General features: G+C 53.1%; 1 protein-coding gene across 20 annotated transcripts in view; it reads left to right on the top strand.

Annotated features, from left to right (window-relative positions):
• NRXN2 (neurexin 2) overlaps positions 1-24,317 on the top strand; it is a 249,736-nt gene that overhangs the window by 197,591 nt on the left and 27,828 nt on the right. For 15 of the 20 annotated variants that reach the window (XM_084633518.1, XM_084633517.1, XM_084633516.1 and 12 more), the window contains 2 exons: positions 10,035-10,206; positions 18,094-18,183. In XM_084633518.1, the coding sequence (XP_084489644.1) occupies positions 10,035-10,206; positions 18,094-18,183 (262 nt within the window). The remainder of the gene's footprint in view (positions 1-10,034; positions 10,207-18,093; positions 18,184-24,317) is intronic. The other 5 variants (XM_084633520.1, XM_084633519.1, XM_084633531.1 and 2 more) reach the window with 1 other exon arrangement.

The raw sequence follows: 24,317 nt of genomic DNA, 5'->3' as shown, positions 1-24,317 counted from the left end.
CCAATCCCCACCCGCCCTGATGCAGGCAGTGCTCAGCCCTCCAAGACAACTCTATTACAGGTGTGCCCACAGGGTGAGCAATGAGCTGCTGATGCAGCCTGACAGTTGGATGGAGCGAGATTGATCTCTCTCAGCCGCCCGGCGGGCGACCCAGCTAAAGTCAAGAGATTGATGGAGCAAAATAGCTTCCTACCAACAAACCGCCCCGATCCTGGGTCCCGTGCAGGGTGTGGGCTGTGCGTACTGGGTTTCTGACTGTACTATGATCACCCTACTCCCCACCCAAGAGGCAGCGGCATCTCAGCACCAGGCAAGGGAACCCTGTATGAACAGCCCCACATCCCTCCCGAGAGATGAGATTTTAATTAGGGGGATGTATGAATTTCAGTTATTAGTTTGTATTATTAGTATTTGTTTCTACATATTTATCCCAAACTCAGATTAGTATTAATACATGTATTTGGGTAACCCCTAGAGACCATGACCGAGATTGGGGGCCCCATTGTACCTGGTGCTGCACAGATATCCCCCCCCGGAATTGTGGGGCCCTCCCTCTGTGCCAAGCTGCACAGTGTGAGGAATGGGGGACAGAGAAATGACTATAGAGACCTGTTCAGTTATGGTTTGGAATGAGGTGAAGAGGTGGGGGAGTTGGCAGAGCAGGCTGCTCTTACATCCATGGGTGGGGGAGGCTGCAGTTCTCAGTTGGGATGATATGAAGAAGGGGTTCAAAAAAAAGGGAGTTTGAAGGGGACCCCAAACCCAACTGGGTGTATGGGGGGGCCAGGAGTTAATGTCTGGGGGTGGCGATGAGGGGCTGGCAAGCTGGACAGGCAGTAGTACTGGTAGCATAGACAGAGCTGACATCATCCCGGGCATGGGGGCCAAAAAATGCCCCTGACTGTTGTTATTGCGTGGGCAGCATCCCAGCAATCCCAGAATGTGAGCTGGAGGTGTCATTTAAGGGGGAAAGGGCTGCCCCAGCATCAGCGGCTGCCTGCATTCTTCTGCACCCCTCTAGCACAGTGCCCACTAGGGCCATGCTGGGGCATTGGGGCCAGAACTGACTGCAAGGGGAAAGAGCCCCCGCTCCTTGCAGCACAACACCCCCTAGTGCCGCTCTGGGGCCAGTGCTGCCTGCGAGGTCCAGTGTGGCCGTCCCCTGCAGAGCGCTGTCCTGACTCCTCCACGTCTACCTGAAACAGCCCTATGTCCCAGGCCCGAGGCAGTAAAGCAGAAAACCACTTTGCTATTGATTTGTCCATGAGGTTAAGTGGCTGTTGGCAGCCCCAGCACACTGAGATTGGGCTATAAAGGGCTAGTAGATGGCACCACAAGTCTTGCAAACAAATGGCACGCCCACACAAAGCATCGCACGGCTGGCCGGGCACGTCAGGCCAGTGCACAATGGATCATTCTCAGGCTCGTCAAATATGGGCCACCCCAGAACACCAGACTGGAGGGGCCCATTGTTCTGATCAGGGGCAGCAGGGAGGGGTGGGATGCCAGACTGGATGGGCCCATGGGTCTGATCCACAGTGGCACTGAGTGATACGGGGCTAGAGGGCCCTTTGGTCTGATCCAGGGCCCAGGGGGATGCAATGGGCTGGAGGAGCGATGATCGGACTGCCTGGCAGTATGGGGAGCTGAGGGAATGTTGGGAAGCATCTCTCTCCTCATAAATGTCTCTGAACAAAGCAACTGGTCTTGGCTTGGGGGCCCATTCAGGAAATGATGGGGTCACACCTCCTGCTCCAATACACTGCTCATCACAAACAGACAAGCAAGTAGTCTGTCAGTCATTCCTGACCGGCAAGGAAGCAGCGGCCCAACCATAATCTTGCAGGGAATTCAGGAGGATCCCCTTGATGGGGTTACCCCGTGAGTGTGGGGAACCCAACAGGAATTAGGCCCCAGTGTGGTTCACACTGTCCTTAGCCTTTTTGTGCATTGAGAAGCACTGGGAAAGAAAACCTTCCTTCCCTGTCTGTTGGAAAGCAGCCAATTCAGGGACAGGTGGGTTCGTTTGGAGGTGGCATAGATGGTGGCAGCCATTTCGTTGGCGCGGCTGTTGGCAACCATCTTGGGATCACGCTCCCAGTTGAGAAGGTCTTAATATTTCCAGTGCCCCCTTGCAGTAGACGGACAAGGCTAGTGGTCAGCCGTCTGTTGGAGGTCACTAAGGCAGTGTCTTTTATCTTGCTTGATGTGACTGGCAGCAGCCATCTTGGGATCATGCATCTTGTCAGGACAATCCTTGTCTTAATACTCCCAGTGCCTTGTTGAAAGACGAAAGAAGAAAAGGTGAGTGGCTGCTGGATGTCCAAGTTCCCTGAAGTGACAGTCATTTTGTTGGCCTGGGTGATGGCAGCCATCTTGGGATCATATGCCTGGTTGGGAAGGTCAAAGTCTTAATATTTCTAGTATCTTTTTGAGACACAGAGCTAGACAGACAAGATTAGTGGGCAGTTCACTAAGGCAGTGGCCATTTTGGTTGGTGTGAGCAGCAGCCGCCATCTTGTGGTTGTATGTACAACTGGGAAGGGCCCAGTCCTCATATTTCCAGTGTCTTCCTGAGACAGACAAAGAGACAAAATTAGATGTCAAAGTTCAGTGAAGTGGTGGCCACTTTGGTATCTTGCTTGTCAGTAGCCATCTTGAGAGACATACAGTTTGTTGGGAGGATCAAAATATTAACATTTCCAATGGCTTCTTGACAGATAGATGGCCAGGAATAGCAGACAGTCTGCTGCCTGAGCTTGACTGAGGAGGTGGACATTTTGTTATCTTGCATAGCTTTGGTGATGGTACACCTCCCACTCTTTGAAGAGCCAACTCCTTGTTGGAAAGATCATAGGGTTATGTTTCTGGTGTCTTCTTGAGAGAAGGAAAGATGGACAGCCAAGACTAGTGGGCAGCCAGACATCACAGTTCACAGAGGCAAGGTCAGCCATTTTGTTGCCTTGCTTGGTGTGGGTGGCAGCAGCCAACTTGGAGATCATACTTCTTGCAGGGAAGATTGTAATATGACCATTTCTGGTGTTTTCTTGACAGAAAGACAGGCAGGAGTAGCCAGCAGATATCAGAGTTAATTGAAATGGCAGCCATTTTCTTGTCTTGCTCGGCATAGGTGACGGCAGCTATTTTTGGAGCACACTCCTTCCTGGGTAGATCTCAGCATTTCCAGTGCTTTCTTGCGATAGACAGAGGGACAAGATTAATGGGCAACCAGGTCTCAGAATCTACCTGGTGGCAGCCATTTTGTTGCTTCACATGGCATTGCAGCCATCTTGGGGATCACACTTCTCATTGGGAAGATGGTAATCTTAACAGACAGACAAACGGACATAACTGGTGGGCAAGCAGACATCAGGCTGGCAGCCATTTTGTTGCCTGGCATGGCACAGCAGCCATCTTGGTGATCATACTGTTTGTTGGGAAGATCGTTATATTAATAGATAGGACCAGACTGGTGGGAAGCAGCCATTGGGGAAGTGGCCGTTTTGTTGCCTGGAGTGGCCTGGTGTACATTTTGGGGATCATGCTACTTGCTGGGAAAAGCCTAATCTTAACAGATAGACAAAACTAGTGGGCAAACAGAAATGAGAGGTGGTGGCCATTTTGTTGTCTTGTACAGTGGTGGCCATCTTGGTGTGGCTAGAGTGGCTCTTGCTGGCCTTGTGAAATGTCTTGGGTAGATGACTATGGACAGCTGGCATGCCAGAGCAGTTGTGCCCAGGCAGCGAGTGTTTTGCTCTGTCCCAGGGCTTTATTTGGTGTTCTTGCCACTCAGCTTTGTCAGTCTGTTCACTCCCTGTGTCCTCTTTGAACTGCCGATGCTGGGGAACAGCTTAAATCTCCCCACAGGTGACCCTCAGCCCCAGCTGGGTAGTGATGCCACCAGGACTGTGGCTGCGCAGATACCAGGCTGTTGCAGAGCTAATCAGATCTCATGCTCCTAGTCCCTGGCTAATCGCCATGGGAAGAGGAGAGTGATCAGGAGGAAATTCCTCACCCCCATCCCTCACCACCAGGGCAGTACAGCTGATCCGTTACTGCATGGACCATGGCTCATCTGAAGTATGAGTTACATTAGCCAGGATGAAGGAATCCATGCAAGACAACCCGAGGGGGGAGGGAAGGAGATGGTTGGGCCCATTGGTCTGATCTGGGACGGAAGGGAGAGGGGGAGACGGGGCTGGATGGGCCCATTGGTTTGATCCAGGGTGGAAGGGAGAGCGGGAGACCGAGCTGTCTGTGGCCTTGGGAGCAGAGTAGGGTTAATGGGATAGATGGGCCTGATCCAGAGCAGTTAGATGATACCAGATGGGAAAGTCCCCAGTTCCTCTCCCCTTCAGTCTCCTTCCCCCAGCCCTGTGTCCCACTGCTCCTCCCAGCTCCACCCCCTCTGCTGCCAGTGACCAGCTTAGCAAAGGCTGAGCTGCAGGGTGGGGCATGGGCAGCTGGGGGCTCTCCAGAGTGCTCTGCCCCAGGGAAGTGCTGTCCCCTCCCCCTTGGCAGTCTGTGTCACAGCTGGGGGCCAATGCAGGGGATGCCTTCCCACTGACTCCAGGGCCCTATTTGCTGACATGCCCATCTCCCCACAGACTCCTGTAGCACCCAGGAGGTGGGATTCCCCTTTCCGAGGGGCACCCCCAGAACCCCCAAACCCAGCTTTGCAGGTCCAACATGCACCCCTGCGCAGCTGAGATATAGCATGTTCCTCTGCCACTTGTGTTAAAGGGGCCAGACCCTGACCCTCTTGCGCCACCCCACATGCAGCTGCAACCCAGCCCAGCCACTAGTGTGTGGCGTTGAACGAGTTCCATGGGCAAAATCCTCCCCACCCCGCCCCACTCTAGGGCAGACCTGAGGCCCATTAGGACCCCCAGGAGCAGGCCCAGCAGGGAGCCAGACTGATCTCTGCTTCTGGGGGGGTGGGGTGGTTCTCCTCCTCCCCTGGGGTGCTGCGATGCTGGTACCAGTTAACTAGGTGCTGTGACAGGGCCATTGCTCAGAGCTTGGGGATGATGGTGCCCTGCTGGCCGGTGAGGAGGGGCAGACGGGCACTGTTTGGGGCAGGACTGGGAGAGGAAACAGGCTGTGGCGCGCTGACAATCGGAGCAGGCACGACCAGCCTGCAGTGAGCCATCTCTGCAGCACTGCCAGCCGCTCTGCTCCTGCAGAGCTTAGGGGTGCTCACCGGGCCGGGTACCCAAGGGCACCCCTCACCCTACTATTTGTGCTCCCTCACCACTCTACCCCAGTAGCTCTGGCAGGACACCAGTCACTGCAAAGGGGCACAGAGTGGATGCTGATGTAGGAGCACAGAGTGCATGCGTTGCCCCGTGGTCCATATACCATGCGTTACTTTAGTGTTACATTATTGTGTGCATTGCTCTAGCAGGGCATACCGCGTATGCTAGTCCAGTGGGTCTGTACTGTATATACTGGCCCAGTGGTCCATATTGTGTATACTGCCCTGGCTTCACATTATTGCATACATTGCCTCTGCATTGGCATACTGCATACTGCACCAGCAGGCCATGTTACATATACTGACCCCGTGTGGCATGTGATGCCCTACATGCGTTATCCCATTGATGCAATACTCCATGCGTTTTTCTGGTGGTCAATATTTCAAGTAACACCCTGCCACTGCATGTTCCATGCATTGCCCCAGTGGTCCATATTGTGCATAACACCCTGTAATTGTGTATTTCATGCATTGTCCCAGCTGTGCATTATTCCTTGCATCTCTCTGTCTGTCCCTAGTACATGTATCTCCCTGTCAAATGCATTGCATTGGTGGTGCAATAGTTCATGCATCGTTCTGGGGGTTCACATTGCGTATAACGCCCTGCTGCTGCATATTGCATGTATTGTCTTGACAGTGCAGTATGGCAAGCCCCACCCCCACAGGTGCAGCCATACCAAGGCTTCTACTCTAATCCTACTAGCAATGCTCTATACGTGCCCAGCAGTTGTCCCCCAGGTGCACTGCCCTGTCCCGCGCTGCTCGTGCAAGCCGAACAGCAGGCAGGGCATTACTTTCACTCCCTTGTGCTGTAATGACCCCCGTGTAATGCAGTAATTACATCCACAGCTCTAATAAGCAGCATGAGGCGCCATAATAGCTGGGACGCAGCAGCCCATCCTGCCATGTGCTGTTAAGCGCTGGTTAGCACTGTAACCCTTAAGCGCTGCACCAGCCCCCGACTGCAAGGGCCACAGAGGCTGCACATATGTATTTGGTGGCTCAGCTTTCTGAGGTGGCCCAGGGTTGGGAGGCAGGCGTCTCTGCCGGGGACTGCTTCCAGGGTGTGACAGGACAGAGGGATCCAAATTTCAGAACCACATGGGCCAATAAATAAGCATTTGGTGGGAGAGAAAAAATAATCCCACACCAGATTGGGTTAAAACCATCTGGGATCCAACATGGTACGATGGCTCCATGGGCCCGAGCTAAGCTCCTGCAGGAAGTTAGTGGCAGAGCTGGGGCATAGAACCCAGGAGTCCTGACTCCCAGCCCCCCTGCTCTAGCCACTAGACACCACTCCCTCCCCAGAGCTGGAATAGAATGTCTTGGGGCCGGGGCTCACTGGCAGAGATGCGCATTTTACAGTGGCTAGTCAGGGATTCATTCAGTTTGAGCCCTTCCCACCTAGCCCCTGGTGCTCTGGGCCAGTGAGCAGTCCCTGCCTGGTGTGCTGGCTGTGTGCCCCAGCTGGTGTCAAGGGTGGTGCCCAGAATCCCATCCCATTTGAATCTGGGACCTTACATGCACAGGGATCTCTATCATTTATTTCAAGATCTTTATTACCCCATAGCAGGTCCAGTCCACAGGGAACAGCCAGCTGTGACTGATTGACTACTGAAAACACACAATGTAGGCAGACAGAGATAACTGAGATATACACACAGTCCCAGACACACACGCACACACCCAGAGATAACAGAAACACACACTGTCCCAGACACGCCTGCACGCAGAGGTAGAAACACACACAGTCACAGACAAGCACAGACACCCAGAGATGATCAGACACACACTCCCGAACAAACACCAACAGATGCTAGCACAGAGAAACATACACGTGCACATGACCAGAGTGGAAGAGCCAGACCCCCCCACCCCATACCCTAAGGCTGAGGTACTGGGTGGAAGCCAGTGGCTCCCAGCCCATGCGCAGTGCCGTGCCTGGCTCCAGAGCTGGATCCATTCCCACTCTGCCGCAGACGGGCCCTGATCATTAGCGTATTGACGACGCAAACGAGCTTAGGGCTGAAATTTCAATCGATGGCTCCCGGAACTAGATTAAGGGGCTTTGATTACTCTGCAGCCCAAGTGAATTAGCCAGAGAGGGGCCGGCGCCATCAGGGAATTAGAGAATCAGGGCTGGGGAGAAAAACAGGACTCCTGGGTTCTATCTCCAGCTCTAGGGGGGACGGGGGGGGGGGTCTAGTGATTAGAGCAGAAGGATTGGGTGTCAGGTTCTATGCCTGTTTTGGGGAGAACTTTCTCCTCTCGCTTTAGCCTGGCGTAAGGGACCGAGGACTCTAGCCCCAGGTCTGAGCCGCGGGGGTGGTTGTGTCTGGCACAGGCTGCTGGGAATGGATCTCCCAAGCAGCTGGCTAACAAATCCCTTTCCTCCCAGCAAGGCTTGGAGTCACAGCAGATGCTTCCTGGAGGCTGTCCTCATGCAGCCATCTCACATGCATCTCTAACCTCGCTAACAGGGACAGACCCACAAAGGGCTTGGAGGGGAGACCTTGAAGGAAACAGCCATGGTTGTGGGGGGCTCAGCCAGGGTTGCTCTCTCCTCAGACTCACTGCTGACTACTACAGCCACTGTGCTGCAGGGAGGTAGTAGCGCTCTCCCCACACAGTCATTGCTAACCCCAGTGCAGCGCTAGGGGGCGCTGTGCTGCACGGCGTGGGCCAGGAATACAGTAGGGGGCATGGTGCTGTAGGAGCAGGGCAGAACTTCAGTAGTGGAGGGAGTGGGGCTGTAGGGGGCACTGTGCTGGGGGGAGTGAGGTAAGCCTCAGTAGGGGGCACTGTGCTGTATGGAGCTGCTGGAGGTCATTAACAGATGCTGTGCTGCAGGCAAGGGGGGGCTCGAGTGGTACTGTGGGGCTGGAACATAAGAACGGCCCTACTGGGTCAGCCAAAGGTCCATCTAGCCCAGTATCCTGTCTTCCGACAGTGGCCAATGCCAGGTGCCCCAGAGGGAATGACCAGAACAGGTAATCATCAAGTGATCCATCCCCTGTTGCTCATTCCCAGCTTCTGGCAAACAGGGGCTAGGGACACCATCCCTGCCCATCCTGGCTAATAGCCATTGAGGGACCTATCCTCCATGAATTTATCTAGTTCTTTTTTGAACCCTGTTATAGTCTTGGCCTTCACAACATCCTCTGGCAAAGAGTTCCACAGACTGACTGTGCGTTGTGTGAAGAAATATTTCCTTTTGTTTGGTTTAAACCTGCTGCTTATTAATTTAATTTGGTGGCCCCTAGTTCTTGTGTTATGCGAAGGAGTAGATAACACTTCCTTATTTACTTTCTCCACAGCAGTCATGATTTTAGAGACCTCTATCATACCCCCCTTAGTCGTCTCTTTTCCAAGCTGAAAACTCCCAATCTTATTAATCTCTCCCCATATGGCAGCCGTTCCATACCCTTCATCATTTTTGTTGCCCTGTTATGAACCTTTCCTGGAGGGGCGCTGTGCTGCAAGGAGTGGGGTAGAGGACTAGAGGGGCCCTGTGGGGTGGGGAGCTGGAGGAGCGCTGTGGGGCTGGCGGGACGCTGTGCTGCAGGGAGTGGGGCCAGGGGGCTGGAGGGCGTTGTGCTGCTGGGAGTGGGCCGGGGGGTGGAGGGGTGCTGTGGGGCTGGGAGTGGGGCAGGGGCCTGGAGGGGCAATGTGCTGCTGGGAGTAGGTGGAGGGGTGGAATGGGGCAGGGGGCTGGCGGGGCACTGTGGGGCTGGCGGGGCACCGTGCTGCTGGGAGTGAGGCCGGGGGCTGGAGTGGCACTGTGGGACTGGGTGTGGGATGCAGTTTAACGGGGGCGCTGTCATGGTGGTGGTCCATCTTTCCAATGAAATATCAAGCCAAGCTCTTTCAAACTTGTGCTCAGAGAAGGTACCTTGGTCCTGCCCCCAAACCAGGGGATGTTAATTCTGGTCCCTGGCCGAATTCCCCCTCACATGATTCCATTTGGCCTCCCCACAATCAGCCAGGAGATTCTCCCTCACTTCCTGTCTCAGACTCTACAGAATTGCTGGGTGACGTTTGAACAGCCCTGGTGCCTCACCCCAGACGCAGCTGCTTCTCAGCCCTGCGTGGGCCTCATTCTGGCCTTGAAAAACCATGCCTGAGAAATGATACGGGCTGCCATGTGGGAGGGAGAATCATTGCAGGGTGCACAGGCGCCAGCTTTGTGATTTGTGAGAAGGTGCTCAACCCCCCCACTCCACCCCTTCCCACCCCTGCTCCATCCCTGCCCCTTCCCATTCTGTTCCACCCCCTTCCCCAGAGCACACCTGCCCCGGTTCCCCCGGTACCTCCTGCACACTATTGAACAGCTGATCACTGGTGGGCAGGAAGCACTGGAGGGGTGGGGAGGAGGAGCTGATCAGCAGGGCTGCCGGTGGGTGCTGAGCACCCACTATTTTTTTTCCATGGGTGCTCCAGCCCCAGAGCACCCATGGAGTCAGCACCTATGGCAGGAGGTGGGGGAGAGGAGGGTAGTGAGCTGTAGCTCACGAAAGCTTATGCTCAAATAAATTGGTTAGTCTCTAAGGTGCCACAAGTACTCCTTTTCTTTTTGCGAATACAGACTAATATGGCTGTTACTCTGAAACCTGCTCAAAGCACTAGATCTCATGGATAGAACGCAGGAGTCCTGACTCCCTTCCCCCCAACTCTAGCCCCCACTCCCTTCCCAGAGCTGAGGATGGAACCCAGGAGTCCTGGCTCTCAACTCCCGCCCTCACCCCCTTCTCTGATGTCTCTCCTCCCCCTCCAGGATCAAGGCACAATTGGGGTCATCTTCAACGTGGGCACGGATGACATCACCATCGAGGAAACCAATGCCATGGTGAACGACGGCAAGTACCACGTGGTCCGCTTCACCCGGAGCGGGGGCAATGCCACGCTGCAGGTGGACAACTGGCCCATCAATGAGCGCTACCCAGCAGGTAAGGCTGGGCGCCGGCCCTGCCGCCCACCCCGCCCCAACACCCTGCCTGTGTGCACCATCAGCGGTGGAGGTCGCAACCGGCCCTCATCCCTGCCCGGCCCTGCAAAGGATTCTGGGTAACGCTGCCACCCATCGGAATCGGCCCTGATTGGTGCCCATCCCCCCTGCAAAGGATCCTGGGTAAAGTCACCACCCACCATGGAACTAGAGAGAGACTCTTGGGCATTATAGGGCATCCAGCGTTCAGTGGTGGGAAAAGGCAGGTACACCAGGGGAGTGGTTTCCTAGCAGGGGCAGACTGAGTGGGACAGTCTGTAGCTGGGGGTCTGTGCAATCTGGGGAGGTGCCCAGAAAACAGGGGGCAGTTCCTAGTAGGGGGGAGCTGAGGTGCCAGTGGCTTGGGGGTTTCTAGTGGGGGAGAGGATCAGAGGTGCCTGGGGGGGAATCTGAGGTGCCTGTAGGGGAGCAGGAGGCAGTTCCTCGCCGGGAACAGGTAGAAGGTGCCCATTGCAGGGGAGGCAGTAGATCTGAAATTCCCTTTCTCAAGGCCCTGGAGGCAGTGGCATCAGCCCTGCTTCCCTGCCCTGGGAGAATCCCTCCCAGCCCTTAGCAGTATAGGCCCTAAGACACACACTCTAGGCTCTGCCTTCTGGTTCTGCTCCAGCTGGCTGCAGAGTTGGGGAGTCAGGGAAAGATCAGGGGTTACAAGTTGGTTCCGGCCTCTACCGAGTTCCCTCAGCCCCTGGGAATGTTGGGGATGGGGAGATGATGCCACATTTGTATTTGAAACCCCCATAGGTTTTCTCTGTCCTGAGTGGGCAGATTCCTGCCACTCCCCATCATCTCTGGCTGCATCACACACAAACCACCACCCCAAGAGCCAGCCAGGCAAGCTTAACAGGGGTCAGGCTCCTGGGAAGGAGTGGGGGTTACGCTCCCCTCGGACCTGGGCTGCCAAGCTGCCAATTGTTCCCTGGGTCAGCTGGCATCTCCACCTGGCCTGGAGAATCTGAGCTAGTTCCCAAGGACAGATCATCATGAGGGGGATGAGGTGGGGAGCCAGTCCTGGCCACCACTGCCCACAAATCCATTCAGGGCTGGAGATGAATGTACATGCACACCCATGCTCTCTCGCACATGCACGTGAGCATGCGCGCACACACACACACGCGCGCAAAGCCAGAAATGTGAATGCACATCTGTACACCCACACACAGGTATGCAAAAACACACACATGTAAACGCACCCAAGCGTGCACACAAGTTCGCGCACAAACACAGGAATGTGAAGACAGATGTACACAAACACCACAGGTCTCCAAACACACTCATATGTACACATAGGCAGGTGGCCAGAGCCATCCCCACAACACACAGCAGCAGAGAACTGCACGTGGAATAGGCCCAGCACTGGGACAGGTGTCTCACACACACTGACACTCGTCGTACACACTCGTGCACAGAGGTATCTTCCTCAACCACACACCAGCGTGTGCTCCTTCTGCCTGCTGGAGCGGGGATGCCACCCTGGACTAGCCACTCTGCAGCACCCATCGGGCCATGCTTGGCAGGCAGAATTGTGGGTAATCATCAGGGCCATGGCGTAGATAATCATAAGGGGCGCATCATGCACATGCTAGATCGTCCCTGACACACTAGCAATTTCTAGCAGCAGGAGGCTGGCCCTGATGCACAGTGAGACACCCCCTGGCTGCCACGATCATGGCCCCTTCCCTGATCTCTCCCCACCCCCACCCCCACCCCTGGCTGCCTCTTCCCAGCCAGTTTCATGCCAAGCCCCTCCCAGGAGAGCAGCCAGGTAGCACACACCAGGAACTTGCACATTCAGGCACACCCCCTGCACACTGGTGTCTCCCACACTTTTATGTGCGCACATGGAGACACCTTGCACACTCCCCTCACATGCTGTGCAAACTCCACACACGCACTCATAAGATACCACCCCACCCAACTGTTCAATCTCCTTCCCCCATCTCACTGTGCTCTCTCGCTGTCCTTACATCCATCCCCCTCCACAGTCCTGCATCCATCCCCATCCACACCATCTTCTCCTCCATCTATCCCCATCCACACCCCTCCATCCGTCCCCATCCAATCATCCCCATCCACAACATCTTCTCCCTCACGTGCCCCTCCATCCATCCCCATTCACTGCCCTCCATCTATCCACATCCACCATCTTCTCCTCCATCCGTCCCCATCCAATCATCCCCATCCACACCATCTTTTCCCCCACATACCCCTCCATCCATCCATCCCTATCCACACCGTCTTCTCCTCCATCCATCCCCATCCACACCATGTCTTCTCCCCCACATAGCCCTCCATCCATCCATCCCTAACCACACCGTCTTCTCCCCCACGTGCCCCTCCATCCATCCCCATTCACTGCCCTCCATCCATCCCCATCCACACAATCTTCTCCCCCACATGCCCCTCCATCCATCCCCATCCACGCCATCTTCTCCCTCACGTGCCCCTCCATCCATCCCCATCCACGCCATCTTCTCCCTCACGTACCCCTCCATCCATCCCCATTCACTGCCCTCCATCTATCCACATCCACCATCTTCTCCTCCATCCGTCCCCATCCAATCATCCCCATCCACACCATCTTTTCCCCCACATACCCTCCATCCATCCATCCCTATCCACACCGTCTTCTCCTCCATCCATCCCCATCCACACCATGTCTTCTCCCCCACATAGCCCTCCATCCATCCATCCCTAACCACACCGTCTTCTCCCCCACGTGCCCCTCCCTCCATTCCCATCCACAACTCTCCATCTATCCCCATCCATGCCATCTTCTCCCCCACGTACCCCTCCATCCATCCCCATCCACGCCATCTTCTCCCCCACGTACCCCTCCAATCATCCCCATCCACGCCATCTTCTCCCCATCCACACCCCTCCATCCATCCCCATTCACTGCCCTCCATCCATCCCCATCCACACAATCTTCTCCCCCACATACCCCTCCCTCCATTCCCATCCACAACTCTCCATCTATCCCCATCCATGCCATCTTCTCCCCCACGTACCCCTCCATCCATCCCCATCCACGCCATCTTCTCCCCCACGTACCCCTCCAATCATCCCCATCCACGCCATCTTCTCCCCATCCACACCCCTCCATCCATCCCCATTCACTGCCCTCCATCCGTCCCCATCCACACCATCTTCTCCCCCCAAGTACCCCTCCATCCATTCCCATCCACGCCATCTTCTCCCCCACGTATCCATCCCCATCCACACCATCTTCTCCCCCACGTACGCCTCCATCCATTCCCATTCACTGCCCTCCATCCATCTCCATCCACACCATCTTCTACTCCATTCATCCCCCTCCACACCCCTCCATCCGTCTCCATCAACGCCATCTTCTCCCCTACATACCCCTCCATCCATCCATCCCTATCCACACCATCTTCTCCTCCATCCATCCCCACCCACACCATCTTCTCTCCCATATCCTCCTCCATTCATCCCCATTCACTGCCCTCCATCCGTCCCCATCCACACCATCTTCTCCCCCACGTATGCCTCCATCCATTTCCATTCACTGCCCTCCATTTCCATTCACTGCCCTCCATCCCCATCCACAACCCTCCATCCATCCCCATCCACACCATCTTCTCCCCCATGTACGCCTCCATCCATTCCTATCCACACCCCTCCATCCAGTCCCATTCACTGTTCTCCATCCATCCCCATCCACACCATCTTCTACTCCATCCATCCCTCTCCACACCCCTCCATCCGTCCCCATCTACACCATCTTCTCCCCCACGTGGCCCTCCATCCATCACCATTCACTGCCCTCCATCCGTCCCCATCCACGCCATCTTCTCCCCCATGTACGCCTCCATCCATCCTCATCCACACCCCTCCATCCAGTCCCATTCATTGCCCACCATCCATCCCCATCCACACCATCTTCCACTCCATCCATCCCCCTCCACACCCCTCAATCCGTCCCCATCCACACCATCTTCTACTCCATCCATCCCCCTCCATCCATCCCCATTCACTGCCCTCCATCCGTCCCCATCCACACCATCTTCTTCTCCCCCACGTACGCCTCCATCTATCCCTATCCACAGCCCTCCATCCGTCCCCATCCACACCATCTTCTTCTCCCCCACGTACGCCTCCATCCATCCCTATCCACAGCCCTCCATCCGTCCCCATCCACACCATCTTCTTCTCCATCCATCCCCATACACACCCCTCCATCCATCCCCATTCACAGCTCTCCGTCCATCCCCATCTGAACCATCTTCTCCCCCACATACCCCTCCCTTCATTCATCCATCCATCTCCATCCATACCCCTCCATCTGTCGCCATCCACACCGTCTTCTCCCCCACATACCCCTCCATCCATCCATCTCCATCCACACCCCTCCATCCATCCCCATTCACTGCCCTCCATTTGTCCCCATCCACACCATCTTCTTCTCCATCCATCCATCCCCATCCACAGCTCTCCATCCATTCCCATGTGCACCATCTTCTCCCACACGTACCCCTCCATCCATCCATCTGTCCCCATCCACACCATCTTCTCCTCCATCTTTCCCCATGCACACCCCTCCATCCGTCCCCATCCACACCATCTTCTCCCCCACATACCCCTCAATCCATCCGTCCCCATCCACTCCATTTTCTCCCCCACGTACCCTTCCATCCATCCATTCCCATCCACACCCCTCCATCCGCACCATCTTCTCCCCCACGTAGCCCTCTATCCATCTCCATTCACTGCCCTCCATCCATCCCCAGCCGCACGGTCTTCTCCCCACATAAATGCGTCCATCCAGCCATCCATTTCCATTTGCCCTCTCCATTCATCCCAATACACAGCCCTCCATCCATCCCCTTCCATCCATCTGTGGGTCCTTACATGGCACCCATCACCATAGCATCTGGATGTCTCTTCCTGATAGTGCCTTCTCTTCCCTCCCTCCTTCCCTCCCCCACCCCACTGCCCACCCAAGCCACCAGTCACGGGATGTCTGTAGCCCCAAGGCCTCTTTAGGGGGAAAATGTCAGTGGACACCAAGCTTTTCTGCCTGGCTGTTCTGTGCCGCGCCACTCAGCTGGGTGTCCTGCGGTGGCGGGGGGGCTGGTTTCAGAGCCCCCGGACCTATGTGGCCCAAACAGAAAGTTGCACCAGGGGCGTGTGTGACGTAATGACCCAGAACTGCTAGCTAGAGAACAGCCCAGAAAATGGTAAAGGCTGTTGGGGGTTGGGATCAGGAATCCGGGCTCCCCCCAGCTCCAGCACATATGTGTAGTTTGTATGTACACCAACACCCACATGATTACACCAGCCCCAGGCATGTCCTGATATGTAGAGAGTGACGCACACACACATGTAGTTTTGTATGTACACAAGCATGATGTGATATATAGACAGGACATGTGATGCACACACCTGCAATTCCCATGTACACCAGCACTCTCCCATTTAGCAAGCGCACATGCATGTAGCTCCTATGGCAATCCCCCCAGCCTGCTTGAGTGCTGGCTGCTGATTAGCGACCCAGGTCACTTCCCAGGGATGGTGTGGTTTTAATTAAAGATGTTAATTGCCTCGTTAATATAGGCGCTAATGAGAGCATAAAAAGTCCCTGATCACTCCTAATTAGCGGACCAAATGGCATCCTGAATAGAGAGGTGAGGGTGGGGAGACCTCAGAGGAGATTGCTCGCAGGAGGGGTTTCTGCATCCCTTCCCCTCGCAGAGAGGAACCCAGCTTCACAGGGATCTTCATTGCCTTCAGAGAACCCACCCCCTGCTCCACCACCCTCCTAGAGCTGGAGAGAGAACCCAGGAGTCCTTGCTCCCACCGATTCCTACAGGCTCCCCACTTTAGCACCTCCCCCACATCCTCCAGTGTCTCTAACAGCCTGTTACTTCCTCCCCACTCCAACCCACCACCCAGTACAGCCAGTGCACAACAGGAGCCCAGCGGGGCTGCTCCACCCAACCTAACCCCACACCCCCCAGCTGCCTCCTCATTACTAAGGGCTTGTTACCTCTGTGCACAGGCATGGTGGTGGGGTTCACTGTGACCTCCATGTCTCTGTCAGATAATTAGTGTCCAGTCAGTGCTGCCTCTTCTCCTCCCCCAAACATAGAGGAACAGCCCGAGCATCTCTGCCATTTCACTCGCGCCAGGAAAGGTGCCTTTGGGGGTACGGTGCTGGGACTCAGGACACCTGGGTTCCACTCCACCACAGATCCCCTGTGTGATCTTGAGTAAGTCGAACAAGACCAGATTTCCCAGAGAGCTCAGGACTCCTGCGTTCTTTCCATTCCAGACTCCCTGTGTGATCTGGGGCAAATCACTGAGGCCCTTACTTGCCATGAACAACTGGGGCCAGATTTCATAGCTGCTTCTGCTATGGCACTTAATGGCCTGATTTCCCCAAGGGATCAGCTCCCAGCATGCCAAGTTCTTTGGAGGTCTGGGGCCTGCTCAGTGCCGACACCAGAGATCAAACCAGCTGCAATATCTACAGATTGAGCTAAAAACCCAGGGCTCCCTTGCTGGGCTGTAACAGACTCGCAGTCTCTGTAAATCAGGCACAGACCAGTGGCTTACACTGAGCTCTTTGGAAAATCTGCCCCATAATCGCTCTATGCTTCAGTTTCCCCACCTGTACAATTATTTGATTGCATCCCAGTAGTACCTAGACACCCCGACTGAGACTGGGCAGGCACTGCACAGACCCCCTGTTGTGCCAGGCACTGCACAGACCCTGACCATCCCCACAGATTCTCTCTTGCAAAGGCACCTACTCCTGCCAGCCGAGCCAACAGGGATCGCAGTCAGCAGCAAAGGGCAGGTGTGTTACCCATGCTGAGCAATCCTGTCCCTTGGCCTCATCTATGACAGTAAGACAGCGGCTTCCTTTACTCCTAACCTGTAGTTTGTGTGTGATGCCAGTTCCAGAGCCCAGTCACCCTGGGAATTCGCTAACCAACTCATTTGTAAAGCATAGAGGATGAGACACAAGGAGCATTTCTATTCCAGTCAAAGACTTGGCTGAGGTCAGGGGCCCCGTTATTCTGGGCGCTGTATGAACACTGAGCTTCCCCTCTGGTAGCACCTAACTGGCATTTGGGATCGAGGGCCCAATTGCGCTGGGTGCAGATACTGCAAAAACACCCTCCCTGCTAATGCAGGCCTGAGAGAGATCCCCTCTCTTCTTCCCTGAAACAAACCAGGAAGACTTGGCCAGCTTCTAATGCCTTTTAGAAACATTCTTTGATTTTGCTAGCTGGGTTTTCAGAAACAAATGGGATGGGATGGGGGGTGAGTGTGACCTTGTTTGTGTGCCTTTTGCTGTGGGGGGGAGGGCACGGGGGGGAATCAGGCAGAGAAGCTTGGCAAAGGAAGCTAGAAAGGGAAGCGGGTGCACAGGAAACGTGTCTTTTCTCCAAGGTGGCAACGGGCCGTGTGTCGCTGTGTTTTCGGGATTTGATTTGATTTGGTAGGGACTAAAGGTTGATAAAAGTCAGTTTTAAACCCCAAACTGCACCGGAGCTTTCTCCTCCTAAACGCTGCATAAATCCGTTTAACATCCACCGCGCACCTAACACCTAAACTCTACTAAACTGTGTAAATAGCTCTCTGTGCTAAATCGACTAAACCATCAACCAAACCCCCCCCAAGCCAGTTAATTTTGATCCAACGCTTAACCGCTATTTGACCTCTCTAAACATGCTAACCTCTGACCTTTGACCTTCCAGATGGTGTTATATGTCTCTCTCTGTCTCTTATTTGATTTTATCTTTTTATTTTTTTTTCTTTTAACCGTGTACAAATCTCTTCTCTAAACTCTTTAAAGGGAACAGTGATAATGAGCGGCTGGCGATTGCTAGGCAGAGAATTCCGTATCGGCTCGGTCGAGTAGTAGATGAGTGGCTACTCGACAAAGGTAATTAACGATAATTAATTGCAATTAATTAATAAAAAAGATTTAAAGGTGCAGAGCTCTCCCGCTGCCGTCCCAACCCTCTCCTCCACCCCCTCTTTAGAAGCATCTTGTCCTGGGAGCTTAGTTAAAAATTGGTGGTGGGATTTGGATGGTAAAGGAGGGTGGATGCATGATTTCATTGGTCACCGAGAACTTTATATAGCTCGGTCGGTTATGACAGATGCAGCCCATCCTTTCCCCAGCTCTAGGTATCTTGGGTTTGGGTTACAGACTTATGTAACATTATTAGTTTTCTATAGATGAAGGGAGACTGGGGTTAGCCTGATTCACAGCTCCTGCAGAAGTCTGTAGAGTTAACCTGTGGGACTCACTGCTCCTGGAGGAGGTCGGCGGGGTTAGCCTGTGGGACTCATTGATACAGATTATTTTTAGCAAACATAACTCTTTAGGATTCCAGGCAGTTGTGAGTTGCAGAAGAATAAATACAGCAGATCAGCAAACAGATGGAGCCTGACTCAGAGAGACACAGGGAGGGGTGCTGAAAGGGTGACAGAGAGGGTTTGCTATTTCTCCCACAGAATGGTGGGGGGTGCGATACAGGGAGGTTCTCACACCTACAATGCAGGGGTCGGGAATGACAGATATTATTGAGAGTTGTTATTTTTCACTGGCTCCTGGAGAGCCTGACTGAGATCAGGGCCCCATTGTGCCAGGTGCTGCAGGACGCATGCTCCCTCTCCCAAAGACTTGCAGTCTAAGTAGGCTAATGAGAATCAGAGGCTCAGAGACTTGCCCACAGTCAGCGACAGAGCCAGGAATAGAACCCAGGAGTCCTAGGTCCCACTCTTGTGCCCTACCCACTAGACTACACCATCTGTCTTGGTTAGGGAGACAGTGAAGGGCATTTTGCTGTTGACTTTAATGGAGCCACCCATTTCACCCTGTATCTTCAAATAGCCAGAATCCCTATCCCTTCCTAGAACTCTGGGTATTTTTTCACCAGCTTTGTAACTGACTTGACTTTTCATAGCACAGGGTCACACCCTGTTCTGTCTCCAGGCTGAGCTCTGTACCTTTAATGCTTAAACTCAGTTGGGGAAAAAGCAAAACAAAAAAAGTAATTTTAAATCTTCTTTTAACCAGCTAATAATATGCTTTTAACACAAACGAACGCTAAACCAGTCTTGTAATGGATTTTAAACCGATAAATTCAAAATGTATTTTAATAACCAATTCTTAGCACGTTTTTCTAACTGGGATAAGCATCTAAATGTATCTTTTAATGTCTGTAACTTGATTGTTTAAACAACCAACAACCAAAAAAAATCAGTTAAAGGGACTTTAACAAGCTAATTTATTTAAAACAAAAACCGAGAGATTTATATATCTGTATTTATATACACCTGGATGAACCAAAAAATAACAAAACAAGATTTAACCCTTTGAGTAATATGGGCTTTTATGTGTTGATTTTCCACTTTGGATGCTAAATTTCTTACCTTCATCTGGATTATATTTGGAATTTTAAACTGATTTTAAAAAAATCTCTCTTACCTTGTCCCCCCACCACACACAAACACAGACACTTGCAACACATTAACATGAGATGAACACCCCACCCCACCCCACCCCACCACAAGAGATCTGAGTCTGGAAGAATTTATCCAGTTTTAAACTCTGATCCTCAGCTGATGTAAATGGAGTTATGGCAATTTACACCAGCTGAGGTACCAGTCCAAGTGGAATGGAAACTTCTGCCAATTAGAGTTGCTTTGTGAGCAAAATTCACCCTGGTGCAGAAATCCAGCATAAGACTTCTGCTCCACTCAATTGGATTTAAGTGATGCATAAGCAAGGGTGAATTTCACCCTTTAGGATTAAACCACACTTTTTTATTATTATTATTATTATTTTAAAAGCCTTTGGGATGGATTGTTTTTAAAAAGAAATAGGGCAAGAGGGGGTTCATCAGATCTGTGCTTAAATGGACACTGTAACATCTAAAGAAAGATTAAATCTCCCACTTCTTCAGAGCATTTTTAACTGTTGCCAGGGAGGAGGGGGGAGCTATATTTCTTATATCTGATTTCATCATTGATGCCTTAGGGTTAACTTTTTTTTTTACTTGGCACTTCAATCAATGAAAAGAGACTGGTCAGTTTCAAGCCTAGATCTCTAGTTAGTTTCACTTTTGTTTTTAGTCACTTTCACCTTCAGGGTTAGTCCCAGGCTGCAACAAAGAGCAACAGAGTCAGCTCACTGGGTTATCTTTTATCTTGGGCCCAGTTTTCCTCTCACTTACACCAGTGAAATGCCGTTAACTTCATTCGCAGTGATCAGGAATCCCATTGGAACAAACACCCCCGGGCAGGGGTGGAGTCTCCATCTCCAGTCCGCACTGGCTGCCTCTCTGGAAGATGCTTTAGTCAAACCCAAGTGATTGGGATCTTTGCAGTGTTAGCTTGGCGACATTCTCTGCCTGGGTTAGACAAGACAGCAGAGATGATCTAATGGTCCCTTCTGGCCTTGAAAGCCATCAGCCTATGAATGATTTGTACTGCTGTAGTACCTAAAAGCCCCTGGTCCTGGACCAGGATGCTACTGCACTAGGCAGTGTACAAACACACAGCCAAGAGACAGTCCCTGCCTCATAGAGCTCCCAATCTGAGTCCAATATTCTCAGTTCTTTTCAAAATACGGCTGCTTATTGCAGTGCCAAAATGCAGTATTGCCAGCTCGGAGGGGGGTCAGAAATCATGAGATTGGCTTAGAAATCATCACATTTTTTAAAAGGAGAAATTTGGGATTCTTGTTTGTTTGCCTTCTGCGTTTTAACTTTCTAGGACTCACATTTTCCAGCTTTCCCCCCACCCCCCGATCCTCAACAAGGAAGCGTGTCCTACTGGGCAGAGTACTGGACTGGGACTCAGAGCGTCTGGGTTCTCCTCCAGGCTCTGCCGCTGGCCTGCTGTGCCTCAGTTTCCCCTTCTGTAAAATGGGGATAAAACCCTTCTTTGTAAAACACTTTGAGATCTGTGAAGGAAAACTAGGAAATAAATAAAACAGGAAGTGTTAAAAAAATTTTTTTTTAAAGAGAACAGAAATTCTCACCTAATCCCATGATTCCTGGAGCTGGGGCTTTCAGGAAAAACACCAGATATGATGATAATCCGAGAGTTGTCACAGCTGAGATCTTAATCCTCTTTTATACTAGTGTAGGCGAAAGACAAATTGAGCCCACTGTTTGCAGTGGAATCCTTCAAAAATAATAATTATCCCATAAATACTCCAGCAAGGTTTTTTTTTTTAGCTTGGGTTTATTTTTAACACCAATGCTGAGCGTTGCAGAGATGCCCGAGGGTGTCGAGACATCCAGATTCCCCTCTAAAAGAATGGAAATCAAGAGTCTCAATAGCCTTGGCTGAAAACACCACAGCTGAGAGCTGTGTCTCAGGAGGTGATCTGACCAGCAGTGTCTCTTTAGCCCTTTGATGACTGAGCATAAGAGATTTGCCTTTAGGGGTGACGTGTGCTGGAGACGGGGTGAATTTGAAAAGGCCATCTCACAAACACAAAGGCCCCAACCTTCTAAAGCTGCCACAGGAGTTCGGGTGCCTCCTGAATTTGCAGATGGTCGCTGCAGCAGGAGATTTCATGGGCTCTTTAAGCAATGAACAGCCTTGTGATGGAAACTGGGATTTCCAAGGGATCGGCACCCACAGATCAGAGCAGGATTCTTCCAAAGCTCAGATCCCCTTTAGATCTGAAATAAAGATTTTCCCTGCTCCCCCAACGGGCTTTGAGCTCTTTTGGAGAAGCCCCTTGAGTCAAGCTCCCAACATTCGAGACCCTGGCTGTCACTCTGGGGCCAGTGAGGGGTGGCCATGAAGGAGGTCGTCACCTGCCATGCTGTCGCAGTGTCCCACCATGCCTACTTGTAAGACTCAGCACCAGTGCTCAAAGGGTTAAAGCTCTAATGGGCTGTACTGGAGGGGCCAGGGATTTAAAGGTCAGTCAGGTGGGGGCTAGCAGTCACCTGGTGTCACTGTGAGCGTGGGATGGGTGTGAGGAAAAGGAGTTTGCCCTAGATTGGCACACTGGCCACACCCCCTCAGAACAAGAGGGGCAGCAGCATCTTTCAGGGTTGGGCTCCTAACGTGGAAAATTTCCTCTGGATCAGGGCTGATCCCCTGCTCCCTGGAGCCGCTCAGCCAAACGCCATTTCATCAACCAGCTTGTTGAGTGCCATTGTAAGCAACTTTGAGGGTATCTCATTCAGGGAAAAGTTGGAAATTTTGGCTTTTTGGTCTGATAGGGGATGGCAAAAATAGTCAAAATCTCACATTGTTTTGCAGGATGGAAAATCCTGCTGTTTTTAAATATTGTCCCTTCGGTTCGGTGCTGGATCTGGAAGGGTTAAAGTAACATGCTCTGATCCCCCCGCAAAAAATCACTGAGCGCCCAAACACTCTGTTCCTCTCCAGTCAGCTGTTTGATCCTCTAACCTGCCAGCCGACAGATGACACATGAACCCTGGGGCAGCTAGGAATCCCATTAACCAAGTGTCTTCTTGGGCTCCCACCCCAGCTGTGGCCTGATGGAGAGTGCAGAGCTGGTGCTTAGGACACCTGGGTTCTATTCCTGGCTCTGCTGCCAGGCGACTTTGGGCGAGTCTGCCTTTCCGTGCCTCAGTTTCCCCATCTGTAAAATGTAAGGCACTTTGAAAGTGCTGAAGCAGAGCTTGGCAGTCCTATGGAAGGAGAGCACACCCGCGGTCCTTGAGTGGGCCCTCGCTCAGCCACATCAAAGCAGCAACCCTCTTCCTCCCGGCACCCCACTTAGAACAACTTCAATCACTCGGCAATGTGAACAATGCAGTGGGTACTTGAGCGCCACCTACTGGCACATTACCTAGCTGCATAAGTACAGGCATCTCTCAGGGCACTCACATAACAGGGTCCCAAGCTGCTCACCCCTTGGGAAGAGCCCAGCCTGTTATAATGCAGTCAGACAACTCTCATCTGGAGAGGCGATGTGCCTCCTTCCCTGCCAGCTCCTCCTTTTAAGATTAGCATGGGTCCATTTGTACAGCTGTGGCCAAGGGCAGAGCCAATCAGCCCAGCTCAGGTCAGAAGTGGCCCCAAACCTCATCCCCGAAAGCTCCAAACAGTCCAGGCTTGAGATCTGCACGTTGTCCGCGCCCTTCTCGACCTGTTTCAGCCCAAGAGCTCACAGGAGGCTGCTTCTGTGCAAATTCACTGCTGAACATCGAGGTGGGGCAGGGAGCTTTGAGGGAGCTTCCCCTGCCAGGCTATGAGGTGCTGGCAACTCCTCCTGCCATGCATGCAACACCTGCAGTGGTGTTTTCTATCTCCAGCTGTCCAGCCCCACACACCCCCTTCCTTTCTTCCATCCCCACACCCCCATATCCATCCATCCATCGGTCCCCCACACCTCCTTCCTTCTTTCCATCCCCACACACCCCCATCCATCCGTCCACCCCCCAAACCGCCTTCCATCCCTACACACCCCCTTCCATCTATCCATGCCCCAAACCCCCTTCCTTCCTTCCATCTGTTCCCCCCACCCCCATCTATCCATCCCCCACACCCTCTTCCTTCCATCCATCCTCACACACCCTCATCCATCTGTCTCCCACACCCTCTTCCTTCCTTCCATCCCCACACACCCCCATCCATCCATCCATGCCCCAGTCCTTCCATCCATCCCCCACACCCCCATCCATCCATTCATCCCCCACACCCCTTCCTTCCTTCCATCCGCACACACCCCCATCCATCCATCCCCCGCACCCCCATCCTTCCTTCCTTCCATCCCCACACACCCCCATCCATCCATCCATCCATGCCCCAGTCCTTCCATCCATCCCCACACCCACATCCTTCCATTCATCCCCGACACCCCCATCCATCCATTCATCCCCCACACCCCCTTCCTTCCTTCCATCCGCACACACCCCCATCCATCCATCCCCCGCACCCCCATCCATCCTTCCTTCCATCCCCACACACCCCCATCCATCCATTTGTCTGACACCCTCTTCCTTCCATCCCTACACATCCCCAACCATCCATCTGACCCCCACACCTCCTTCCTTCCATCCCTACACACCC

Source organism: Lepidochelys olivacea (assembly GCF_965140295.1).
Source record: "Lepidochelys olivacea isolate rLepOli2 genome assembly, chromosome: 7".
Lineage (NCBI taxonomy): Eukaryota > Metazoa > Chordata > Testudines > Cheloniidae > Lepidochelys > Lepidochelys olivacea.
Note: the sequence above shows the minus strand (reverse complement) of the source record. Positions and strands in the feature narration are given on the sequence as shown.